The following is a 12,167-nucleotide window of genomic DNA, read 5'->3' as shown; positions in this document are numbered from 1 at the left end:
CCTACCTGGGCCTCCATTCCACACGTGCAGGTTCCAACAAATTAACCCAATTCGCTTCCTAATCATCTGCTGCAGGTATAGCTGTCATGCCCCTGCCTGCCTATTCCGGCCAGTACCCCAGCCCCAGTCTCCTTGCCTTCTGATGCCTTAAAGCTGGGCCGCAGGTCCTACGAGGTCAGAGCCTCTCAGATGTCAGAGCCTCTCAGATGCCGAGCTCCAGAAGCTCGACTCAGGACCAAAGAGCTCTGGCCTAGGGATCGCCCTTTGTCCAGGGTGTCTGCCCTGCAGATAGAAGGCCAAAGCCTTGGTCTTGGCAAACCACCCCATTTGCCCAAAGCCTGGGTGCAGAGACCAGTATTTTCTGCTGGCTTCAACAGTCTCCCCTGCTGTCTGTGAAAGTTGACCATTGTTACCCAGGTCATTGGGCCTCTATGGTGTCCCTCCAAACCCAGATCATCACCACACCCAGGCTGGTTTACTGGAGCCAGCCTCCTCTCTGCCCATCTGAGGGGACCTAGGGACTCTGCCCCTGGACAGCTGAGCCACCAGCCTCCCTCCCCAATCCTAATGATCCAAACCCACTCCAGGGGGGTTATCCCCTCTCCCCATTCTCCCACATAGACCTTTGCTGAATTAAAGTTTGTAAGTAAACGGTTTTAAAAAAAAAAAAAAGTATCAGCTGGCTGGTTCTTGAGATAAACTGTGGGCCCAGCAAGATAGCCCAGTATTATGGTAAGGACACATCACCAAACCTGACAACCTGAGTTTTATGCCTGGGGCCCAAATGTTTGAAGGAGAGAACTGATTCCCACAAGTTGTCTGACCTACACATACATATATTACAGAAGAGCTCTGAGAGCACACAATTTCCAAAGTTTAAATTGGGCATGGTGGCACACGAATTCGAAGCCAGCCTGGTCTGGATAGCAAGTTCTAGAACAGTTAAGTCTGTATAGAGAAACCCTGTCTCACACTCCACAATTTTTTTTAAGCTTGAGCATGGTGACACATAACCCTGAATTCCAGCAAAGGCACCCGGAGTTCAAGATCAGCCTGGACTACACACTGGGACCCTGTCTCAAAATTAAAGGGCTCAGAGGTTGGTCCTGATTGTTGCTCTTGCAGAGAACCGGAGTTCAGTTCCCAGATCCCACACGGAACTTTCTGGTGTCCACAGGCACCCACTTGATGCTCTTGAATACATTCGAGCAGAAAACATACAATAAGACTCGAGAAAAATCCAACCACAGGGTGAGGCCGGAAGTCCAGGCTGGATCCCGGTACATCACCTCTGACCCTACGCGATTACAGTGGTAACCTACGCACTGAGCATGCTCGGTCTTCCGGTCACGTGGCCTATCATGGCCGCCTCCATGGCCCGCGGCGTGAGCGCCCGGGTCCTGTTGCGGGCGGCCGGGGGATCTTGGGGTGCTGGGGCCGGACACGCGGCCGCGACGTCCAGGATGTTCGGGACCACAGGTACCTGGGGCCGGTCCGGGCCGCGGGGCGGGCAGCGAGGCCGCAGCCGCTCACCTACTCGTGTGTTTACAGGCGAGCGGCGCGCAGGCGAGGACGAGGCGGACGGCCCGGAGCTCCCCGGGGATGCGTGAGTGCCCGCCACGCCACGCCCTGCCCCACCCTGTGGCCGGTCCCCGGCTCAGCACCTGCACCCCGTCTGTCCCCAGGGTCAACGTGGTGTTCGTGGACCGCTCTGGTCGGCGGATCCCGGTGAGAGGCAGAGTCGGGGACAATGTTCTTCACCTGGCCCAGCGCCACGGGGTGGACCTGGAAGGTAGGTAATAGGGAATTGGAGAAACCCTTACTGTTCGTTCTTTTTTTGTGTTTTTGAGACAAAGCCTCATATAGCTCAGGCTAGCCTTGATCTTACTGTGTATGGGGAGAGTGGCTTTGAACTTCTGACCCTCCTGCCTCCACCACCCGAGTGCTGGTATGACAGGTCCGCACTACCACAACCTGATATTTTTGGTCAGGAGGGCCATGGGTGGGTCGGTATTCAGGGCTCATTCAGTGATGCAGGCTGCCCGGGAATCTAAATATGTAATCCAGGCTACCTGCAAGCCATTACAGGGATCCTCCTGCCTCCACTTTCTCAGTCCTGAGACCACAGGCAAGGGTGAAGGGTTACCACATCACCTTATGGGTGGATTGGGAAGAACTGAGATAAGAGTTCATGCTGCTCAGACTGTTCTGAAACCAGCTATGTAACCAGGCTAGGCTCGGACACACAACCGTGATCCTCCTGCCTCTACCTCCAGAATGCTGAGAAGGTTAAGACCCAGTCTCTGTGACTCAGCCCTAAACCCACTGGCTGATCCTCCTGCCTCAGCTTTCTCTGTGATTACAGGTTGTTTCCACTGTTTAGCCACCTTTGAGTTAAAGCTGGTAAGATGGCTCCCACCCAAGCCTGCCAACCTGAGTTTAATTCCAAGTCCCTGTATCAGCAGAAGGAAAGAGGCCGACCCCACCTCAGCCCGTGTCAGGCACACAGTTCGTGTACTCACAGAAATATCCCTTATGAAAAAGAAAACAATGGAACTGGAGAGGTTGCTCGGTTCGTATGGCTCTTGCAGAAAACCTGTGTTCTCTGCCTACCTACCCGTGCTATGCCAAGCAAGGCACAACCAATAGCTCCTGGGGCTTGTATCCTAATCTGGCCTCCGTGGGCATTGCATTCTCATGCACAGCCCACACAGAGACATAAACACTGAAAAATGAAAAGTCTTTTTAAAATATGACACTAAATCAAAGCTTGGTTTTGGTGCAGCCCTTCCTGAGCATTTTATTACTGGGGATGAGAGTGTGTGTGTTCTCTGCAAGTGTGTGGATTCTTGCTATTGACCTCTCTGTCCTCTAGTCCAGCCACTGGCTACCATTTGGGGAGTGGTGGTATTGAGACAGGGTCTCTGTGCCCCTCGAGCTGACAGAGCTCTGTCTCTTCAGTGCTGGGATCATAGGCATGTGCCAGCGCTGTCCCTCTGGGCTCTCTTGCTGGTCTTCGGGCACAGAGCTCAGTACTATCGCAGGACCATTGTGCTTACTGTTCTCTGTCAGAAGTGCTTTGCCAGCAAATTGTTTTGTTCCTTCTCATTCTTCAGACCCGGCAATTTGGCATCTTTTCACCCCAGCTTAAGCCCCAATGCCCATGTCTGCCTGTGTATTTAGTGATCCCATAGAGTTTATGTTTCATTTGCTCTCTGACATCTGTCCCACAATGTCCCAAATTCACGTCACCTGTGTCCTCTTAAGGTCCTCAGTGAAAGCAGGTCTGAAATGGGTGTATGTTGAGGGCCAGTTCCGTGGGACAGCTTTATGAATAGACAAGGCAGTAATTCCTGGTGTGACAGGTGGGTGGGATCCAGCAGCAACAGTCACATGGGGCATGTCAGCCCTCCAGCTGCCCTTGTGTGAGTCCTGATGAGTATTTTCCTTATTGTATTGATGTAGTGTGCATATGTATGCCTCTGTAGAGACCAAAGGAGAACTTGAGGAACCTGGTTCACTCCTTCCATGTTTTCCTAGGGATTGACTTTAGGTCATTGGGCTTAGTGGTAACCCCTTCACCTAATGAATTTATTCCAGGCCAACCATGGACTTACAGCAAGACTCAGTTTAGATTCCTATCCAGCCTGGATAACTTAGCAAGAGTCCATGTCTCAAAAAAAAAAAAGTTGGAGTCCCTGTGTGAACACTACCTACTGTGTGTACCGGAGGTCCTCTGGCATATCATGCTAGCCTGGGCTAGCCTGGGGACTGTCAGCCCAGGAATAAAGAAACTGTTAGGTTTTCATTGACAGACCAGTTGGAAGGGACAGTGCTAGGTTAATGGAGTAGGAGGCCTGACTTAATCTAAAGCTGGCAGAGGTGGCCAGGCATGGTGGCATACACGTGGGAGGAGAGTTTGAGGCCAGCCTGGTGTCTGTATAGCAAGTTCCGGGACAGCAGGGCGACACAGTGAGATTCTTTCTCAAAACAAGCCCCAAACCAGTAAAAAGCGCTAGAGATGTTGGGATGTGGATGAGTTGTCTGTTCCTTGGTCCAGCAGCCGCTGTACAGAGCGGAGTTGGGAACAGTTTGGAAGCAGGTAGGCCATGTCTGTGGGGCCTCACCAACTGTGTGAGCGCCAAACCCATTCTCTGAGCCTGTTTCCTGACAGAAGGGTGACCTAGCATTTCTCAGCAAGCTTGCCGTGAGGATGAACACACTCAATGCTTGGTAGAGAGGAGGGTGGATCAACAGCCAGCCCAAAGATAAAAAGGCAGCTGTAGCTCACCTGGGCGAGCGTGGGTGTGCTCCACGGTAGGTGTTCCTGTGGCCCCAGCTGCTACAGAAGCTAAGCATCAGAAAGACTAGGCGTAGGATCTGAGCCTAGGAGTTGACCAACTTGGGACCAGTTTAGACAAAACAAGTGAGACCCGGTGGCTCAGGCCTGTAATCCTAGCTACTTGGGAAGCTGAAGCAGGGTCAAGTTCATTGTCTGAGTTGGCACAGTGGCTCATTGGTTAAAGGGCAGTTGCCACCAAGTCTGACCTGAATTCCATCCCCAGAACTGACAAGGAAGGAGAACCAGTATCTTAAGTTGTTCTCTGACCCGCACATTGTGGCGTGAAAATTCCCACACAGATTCACACACGTGTAAATAAATAAATGTTTTAAAAGCTTTCAGGAACAGGGCATGGGGGTGCATGCCCTTAGTCCCAGCACTTGGAGGCAGGAGGCAGATCTCTTAAGTTCAAAGCCATCCTGGTCTACTCGTGCATTCTAGGACAGGACAGCCAGAAATTTATGCTGAGACCATCTTTAAAAAAAATTTCAAGCCGGGTGCAGTGGTGCACGCCTGTAATCCTAGCACTCGGGGAGGCAGAGGCAGGTGGATCACTGAGTTTGAGGCCAGCCTGGTCTATAAAGTCAATCCAGGATAGCCAAGGCTACACAGAGAAACCCTGTCCCAATAAATAAGTTGAGAGATTTCAGAAAGGAAAGTTGTCGATTGCTTTTTAGATTCAAAGCCAGCCTGGATAATTTACTAAGAGTTTCTCACAAATTACAAATGTGGGAGGATGATGAGGATGATGAGATGGCTCAGTGACTAGAGGCACTGATTCCAATCCTCAGCACCCAGGTCAAGGTGTGTGGAGGGCACCAGCGCTACACAGCTGCCCTGTGACCTCCACACACGCACGCACAACAATAAAACAAAAGGGTTGTAAAGAACTGAGGATGTGACTTAGTGTGGACCACTCCTGCTCGTTCAAGACCCTAGATCAACCCCTAATGCCCTTTTTAAAAAGTTACATGTCTTAAGTGCCACCAAAAAGGGGGGTGGGTGGGGAGGAAGCTGGGGAAATCGGGAAATAATCGAGTTGAAATCTTGAATGAATAAGCAAAGTAGAGAACATTCTAGGTCACAGGTACAGGAGTGCACGGGGCCTGAGGTGGAAGTGAGGTTAGTGTAGTGAGAGTCAGTGTGGGACTAGATGTAATGGTTCACGATTGGGAGTGCTTGGGAGGTTGAGGCAGGAGAATCAGTTCAAGGTCGTCTTTGGCTACATGGTGAATTTAATACTAGTCTGGGCTATCTGAGATTGTCTTAAACAAGCCTGCAGACAAGCTAGAAGCTGTTGGCTGTGAGGAAGATGGGGCTAGGGAGCCGAGGTGGAAGCGGCTCCTCACTCAGGCCGTGCCTCTCCCTTCCTGTCCCAGGGGCCTGCGAAGCGTCCCTGGCGTGTTCCACCTGCCATGTTTACGTGAGTGAGGCCCACCTGGATCTCCTGCCTCCTCCTGAGGAGAGGTGAGTGGGCAGCCCCAGCTCCACTGCAGGCATCTATCTGCCTCCTGTGCCCAGGGCCCTTCCACCTCCCTCCAGCCGCCTCAGGCCCCACAAGCCCTGACCGCTGGCTGTCCTCCGCCCAGGGAGGACGACATGTTGGACATGGCCCCCCTGCTCCAGGAGAACTCGAGACTGGGCTGCCAGATCGTGCTGACCCCTGAGCTGGAGGGGGCTGAGTTTGCGCTTCCCAAGATCACCAGGAATTTCTACGTGGATGGCCACATCCCCAAGCCCCACTGACATGAGGCCGCTGGGCTGCGCAGGGCCATGGAACCAGAAAGAAAAGCCATCCCTCCCGGCCCCAGAGCACGGACTGGTCGGAAACGAGAAGTTGGAAGCACAGTGTGAGACAAGAGCTGCCACTGGGAACAAACCAGTGTCCGGGCCCTGAGGGGGACGGGATGGGTCTCCATCTTGGGTGTGTCAATCCACCAGGGAGAATCGAACTGTAAATTAAGGATGGACTTAACCCAGAGCTGCAATAAAAACTCACACACATCTGCGGCATGTTTCGTCCTTGGGGACTCAGTCTACCCAGCTCCGAGTGCTGGGGTTCTAGATGTGCCTTCACCCGCCGCCGTCCCCCCACCCCCCACCCCCGTGACAGCGCCTGGGAAGCCCTTCTTCCTGGGGACGCCCCCTGTGTGGCCAGGCCCCGCCTCGGCCGCAGAGAAGGGATCAACAGCGCCGAGCTAAGTGATCAGAAGATGTGTGGCAAAGAGGGGCTACCCAGGGGTACTTTCCTGATCACACAGCTTCTCGAGCCACACAGCTGAGGCTCCTGGCAGCCACTGCAAAAAGTACGCCCAGGTGCAAACAGCGCCCCCACGTGACCTGCGCCGGCCAGCTCCGCCCAGGTGGCGCCCATCGTCATCACCCTCGCCTTCCTCACCCTCGGGTTTACCCCTGGGGGGGGCTGGGGGCTGGGGGCTGGGGGCGGGGCAGAGAGGTTCCGCAGTGGGGCCCAGAGTGGGCATGGAGGCAGCTCCAGCCCGCGAGTTGACGCGCCGGCAGGAACTTCTGGCGCCACCTTGTCTGGACACCGAATCGCTCCGGAAGAGTCGACCCCCCACGCTGGAGCCTGGAGCCCTGAGATGCCTCACTCCCAATGGCAGGTGCGTGGTATGAGACTCCTCCACCGCCCACCCCTGCTAATGCCTCACCAGGCCCAGAGATGGAGGGGTCACGATCCCCAGCTTCTGAGCCTGTTACGGGCACGTACCAAGTTTCAGCCCCTACAAACAGAAGGGCACAGCTGATCTCCATCCCACCCGCCCTACTGTGGCTGTATGGCCCTAGGAAGTGTTACCGAGGGCTCATCCGTGGGGTGATGAGGGTCACCTGCTAACAAACGGTAGTGGATGGGCCGATTGACCAATGGTTGCTATAGACAGCAGAGTGAATCGGGCAGATTCACGCCTAGGGTGGGTCCCTGCTTTGTTAATGGTGGGGAGTGGCTGATGGGGAGTTGAGGGTCGCCACGGGGCCAGGGAGGGGAGATCGGGGGAAACGGTGTCCGCTAACAAAATTATTTCAACTTTTAAACCTAATAACCCAAGACTCTGGCTCCAGGTGGAGCACAGGATCACCAAGGAGAGGCACCGACTGGATGGCGCCCCACCCACCTCCACCCCGACCAAATCCAAGCCACCAGAAAGGGGTGGCCACGCCTTACTGCTTCTTATCCCCAGGTCCCTGTGGTCCGCGTGCCAGGACTCAGTCAGCACAGCACTGCCTTTCCTCCAAGAGAAAGAGGAGGAGCCACCAGGGTCCCCTTCTCCACCCACCCAGACCCTGGGGCCGTGCTGGGAGCTGATGGTAATTGGGATGTCAGACCCACTAAGTATGGCCAGGAACCCCAAGAGCACACAGTATCCCAAAACGGAAACTTCCAGCGCTGTTTCCCCGGCCTCACCCCAGAGAAGATCACGGAAGCAGCTGAACCCCCGAATGGGCATTGAGAAGGTGGACCCCAGGTTCAAGGGGGTGACCCTGGAGTTCCAGATCCAGCCGGATTCTAGCCTCCAGATTGTGCCCACCTACAGGTAGGGACTCTCAGCTATGATAGCAGATGCTGAGTATAATAACAGTAACTTAGGCCTGGTAGTAGGACCCTGACCTTCCAGCTGTTTTGGGAGACTGCGGAAGGACTTGAGCTGCAGACTGAGTTCAAGGCCAGTTTGTGAAACTAAATGAGACCCTTGTCTCGAGACAGTGAAAAAGGCTGAGAGCTGGGTGTAAGGAAAGAGCCGACGCACATTCAAAGCCAGCCTGGCTACATGGCTAGACCCTGGCTCAGAAAAAAATTAAAATCCACCTGGCTCAGCAATTAAGAGTGTGCACCTTTCGGGGTGGAGAGGTGGCTCAGTGGTTAAGAGGGCTGGCTGCTCTCTTCCAGAGGACCAAGGTTCAATTCCCAGTGCCCATTTGGTTGGTAGCTCACAACTGCCCGACTCCAGTTCTAAGGCTCTGACACTCTTATACACACATACACGCAGGCGAAACACCAATGTATAAAAAAACAAAAATAACTTTTTTCTTTTTTACAAAAGCGCTTCTCCTGTAGTGCACCGTGGCTCCATTCTGAGCACCCCGTTTACAGTACACAAGTTACAGTGCACAAGCAGCTCCCGTCCTAGTGAACCTTGCCTTCCCCAGCTCCTGTACACATTCAGTGCACATAAACTCACAAAATCAAACATCACACAAATAAACACAAGTAATTTTTTTTTTTTTTGAGGCAGGGTTTCTCTGTGTAGCGTTGGCTGTCCAGGAACTCCCTCTGTAGACCAGGCTGGCCTCGAACTCACAGAGATCCACCTGCGTCTGCTCCCAGTTGTTAGAATGACAGGTGTGTGTCACCTCTGCCCAGCCACAAGTACTTTTTAAAATAACCTTCAGTCCCAGCACTGGGGAGGCAGAGACAGGCAGATCTCCGAGTTGGAGATCGTCCTGGTCTACAAAGAGAGTTTCCAGAACTGCCTTCTCTGAAGAAAAACTCTGTCTCAAAAAAAAAAAAAGAAAAGAAAAGAAAAAAGAAAAAAAACATAATAGCCAGGTGTGGTGGCACATACCTGTAGTCTCAGCACTCAGGGAGGCAGAGACAGGCAGGTCTATGTGTGTTTGAGGCCAGCCTGGTCTACAAAGTGAGGCCAGGACACCCAAAGCTAGTCAGAGAAACCTTGTCTTAAGAAAACAAACAAACAAAAATGTTCATAAACAAAAATACACCCAAAACTTAAAAGCTTGTAATCCCAACACCCAGGACAATGCAGTTGGAGGATTTGTTTGTTTGGTTGTTTTGTTTTTTTTTTTTTTTTCTGGACAGGATTTCTCTGTAGCCCTGGTTGTCTGGGACTTGCTTTGTAGACCAAGCTCAAACTCACAGAGATCCACCTGCCTCTGCCTCTCAAGTGCTGGGATTAAAATGTGTGCCACCACGGCCCCTGGAGTTGGAAAATCTTGAGTTTGAAGCTGGCTAGCCTGGGCCGAACATCTGTCTCAAAAAATACATGTAGCTACGGGTGGGTGAGGTGGCTCTGTGGGAGAAGGTGCTTGCGGTCAGGCCTGCTGACCTGAGTTCATCCTAGAAGGTGGGGAAAGGAGACAGCTGACTCCCACAAGTCCTCTGCCCTCCACTCACATACAGGCTGACACAGACTGACGTTCGCAGATACTCATAAATAAACCGTATAACCGCTTCTTCTTTTTTTTTTTTTTTAAAGATTTTGTTACATATACAGTGTTCTGTCTGCAGGCCAGAAGAGGGCACCAGATCTCATTATAGATGGTCGTGAGCCACCATGTGGTTGATGGGAATTGAACTCAGGACCTCTGTAAGAGCAGCCAGTGCTCTTAACCTCTGAGCCATCTCTCCAGCCCTAACAACTTCTTAAAAGGCTTATTGTTTGTGTTTGCTTAGAACCTAATCATATCCTCATGCAAGCCCTTTTTTTTTTTGCTTTTTTGTTGTTTTGTTTGTTTTGGTTTTTTGAGATAGGGTTTCTCTGTGTAGCCTTGGCTGTCTGTCCTGCTGGTCTTGAACTCACAGACCTGCCTGTCTCTGGGATCACAGGCATGCACCACTACCGCCTGGCCGAACATTTCATTTTTATTACAGTTATTTATTTAGGGAGCATATATGTGGTGTGTGCTAGGCCAGACAACAAACTTGCAGGAGCTGGTCCCCTCCTTCTATCATGTGCGTTCCAAGGATTATACTGAGGTGATCGGACTTGGCAGCAAACTTCACCCAGTGAGCAACCTCAAAGGCCCTGAATGGTATTCTATTAATGTTATTGTTTTTTTCAAACAGGATTTCATGTAGCCCAGGCTGGCCTTGAACTTCTAATTCTGCCGTATCCCCCCCACACACACACACACCTCCCTAGTGCTAGGATTATGTGTATGAATCACTATAGCCAACTTGTTTTTCTTTAATTATAATGTTTTATTTTTTTGAGACAAGGTCTCATGTAGACTGTGCTGGCCTAGAATTGCACCATCCTGTACCCTCTTGAGACTAGAATTACAGAAATGTAACAAACCTGACTAAATACAATACTGATTACTCTATTGCTCCTAGTGGGGTACAAAGCCAGGACTTTGAGACATCAGATGCCTCCCGAGGGGTGCCCGTTAACCTTGGTGATGAATCTTAATTTGGGGCTGTGGCTCAGTGGGTAGAGCGCTTGCCTAGCATGCACAGAGCCTGGGTTCCATCCCCAGCTCTGCATTAACCAGTTGGCAGGGGCACGGAAGCATGCCTGTGATCGCAGCATTTTCTAGATGGAACCAAGAGGACCAGAAATTCTGGGCCAATAGGGAGTTCAAGCCAGCCTGAGCTCCATGACATTCTGCTGTTCCCAGCTGGGTATGATTCTACACACCTGCAAGCTCAGCACTCAGGAGGCTGAGCACCCAGGCCAGCCTTGGGTGTTAAGAGACCCTGCCTCAACAGGAAGAGAAACAAGAAGCCCTGGAGGCCTGGCTCCCCAGCCACGTTGGAGGCGGCAGGGCCACTCACTAAGGCCTTGTCTCAAAATAAACAGTCAAGAGAGAGTTGATTAATTTTTACTTTTCCTGTGACAGTGCTACGTTAGTTTTAAATTTATTCTTTTGTGATTTGGTATTAAAAGTCTGGTTTAAAAAAAGGTAGAGAGAGGGCTGGAAATAGCTCAGTGGCGGTGTTTGCCTGGGCATGTGAGGACCTGGGAAGTATTCGTTTGGGGGACCGCCTAACAGACTCCCCGATGCCGTGTCTTGTCCTTTTTGCAGCTTACCTGGTAGAAGTTGTTCACCAAAGCTCCCTGCAAGCCCTCCCAAGGCCCTTGTCAGCCCAGGAGGCAGCGAGGCCCTCGGTGAGATACAGAGCCACGTGAGCTAGGAGTATCGTGAGGGTACCATTTTCACATCTTCTCTGCCTTTCTCCGTGCCTCCTCCTTCATCCCAATTCCTCATTTAGACCTGCTCAGAGGAGCCCCCCCCCAGGACTGAGTCACCCCCACCCCCAGCTTCCTCCTCAGCAGAGACTCACCACCTGACTCACCATCTGTCTCGTTCCTGGTTCTCCCTGTCTTCTGTCTGACAACACCAAAGGCAGGGCCAGAGCTGCTGAAGCCTTAACAGGGAGCACCCCAGCCCCCCGAAATTCTCCGCCCCACACAAGCCTCTGGAATTGACTTCTGGCCTTTTGACCTCTGACCTCCAGGGCCCCGACGCTGTGCTTCTTGTAGGACCCAGAGGACTCCACTCTGGAGAGATGCCGAAGATGGGACCCCCCTCTGCAATGCCTGTGGCATCAGGTCCTCAATCTGGAGATGTTGGGAGTGGGGCCGTCAGTCTGGGCTCAGCTGGTGTGGGAACTCGGGAAAGAACAGTAACCACCTTTTGAGGAGAATAGTTTCCTCCTAGCAGTTTCTAGTTCTCCACTGCATTCTAAATGGTGGTTTCTTATACCCTGCTCCCTACTCCCACCTCCAGGTACAAGAAATATGGCACCCGATGCTCCAGTTGCTGGCTGGTCCCACGGAAAAGCATCCAGCCCAGGAGGCTGTGTGGCAGGTGTGGCATGGCTCAGGACCCCCAGCTAAGCCCAACTCAGGAACTGTAGCCCTTCTTCATATAAGCAAGTCAGTTTTGTCTCTGTTTCTTGAGGGGAAAAGCACCCACACTGGCTGGCAGGGATCCCAGGGCTCCCTCTACTCAGTTTTGGCTGAACCCCCAATAAAAGGAAATCATTTCTGAAATGATTACTTTTAATTATGTAATTATGTTTTACTTTAGACTTTCTTTTACATTTGTCTGTGTGTGCGTGTGT

General features: G+C 52.1%; 2 protein-coding genes across 2 annotated transcripts; both read left to right on the top strand.

The window, feature by feature from the left end:
• The first annotated feature begins 31 nt into the window (after positions 1 to 31).
• On the top strand, positions 32 to 6,346 carry Fdx2 (ferredoxin 2). The gene is made up of 5 exons (XM_021649182.2): positions 32 to 1,479; positions 1,552 to 1,606; positions 1,686 to 1,792; positions 5,722 to 5,809; positions 5,932 to 6,346. Exons 1-5 carry the CDS (start codon positions 1,332 to 1,334, stop codon positions 6,086 to 6,088), a joined length of 555 nt encoding a protein of 184 aa, XP_021504857.1. The 5' UTR covers positions 32 to 1,331; the 3' UTR covers positions 6,089 to 6,346.
• Positions 6,347 to 6,437: 91 nt separating this feature from the next.
• Positions 6,438 to 12,067, top strand: Zglp1 (zinc finger GATA like protein 1). The gene is made up of 5 exons (XM_021649178.2): positions 6,438 to 6,963; positions 7,540 to 7,893; positions 11,126 to 11,208; positions 11,559 to 11,652; positions 11,831 to 12,067. Exons 1-5 carry the CDS (start codon positions 6,824 to 6,826, stop codon positions 11,958 to 11,960), a joined length of 801 nt encoding a protein of 266 aa, XP_021504853.1. The 5' UTR covers positions 6,438 to 6,823; the 3' UTR covers positions 11,961 to 12,067.
• Positions 12,068 to 12,167: the final 100 nt, after the last annotated feature.

Source organism: Meriones unguiculatus, chromosome 1 (assembly GCF_030254825.1).
Source record: "Meriones unguiculatus strain TT.TT164.6M chromosome 1, Bangor_MerUng_6.1, whole genome shotgun sequence".
NCBI lineage: Eukaryota > Metazoa > Chordata > Mammalia > Rodentia > Muridae > Meriones > Meriones unguiculatus.
This window is presented reverse-complemented; position numbering and strand designations above follow the sequence as displayed.

Coding starts and splice junctions, on each gene's coding strand:
- Fdx2 (XM_021649182.2), top strand. CDS start 1,332: ATGCTCGGTCTTCCGGTCACGTGGCCTATCATGGCCGCCTCCATGGCC. Junction 1,607..1,685: donor CCGGAGCTCCCCGGGGATGC/GTGAGTGCCCGC, acceptor GTCTGTCCCCAG/GGTCAACGTGGTGTTCGTGG. Junction 5,810..5,931: donor CTGCCTCCTCCTGAGGAGAG/GTGAGTGGGCAG, acceptor TCCTCCGCCCAG/GGAGGACGACATGTTGGACA.
- Zglp1 (XM_021649178.2), top strand. CDS start 6,824: ATGGAGGCAGCTCCAGCCCGCGAGTTGACGCGCCGGCAGGAACTTCTG. Junction 11,209..11,558: donor AGGAGGCAGCGAGGCCCTCG/GTGAGATACAGA, acceptor TCTGACCTCCAG/GGCCCCGACGCTGTGCTTCT. Junction 11,653..11,830: donor TGCAATGCCTGTGGCATCAG/GTCCTCAATCTG, acceptor TCCCACCTCCAG/GTACAAGAAATATGGCACCC.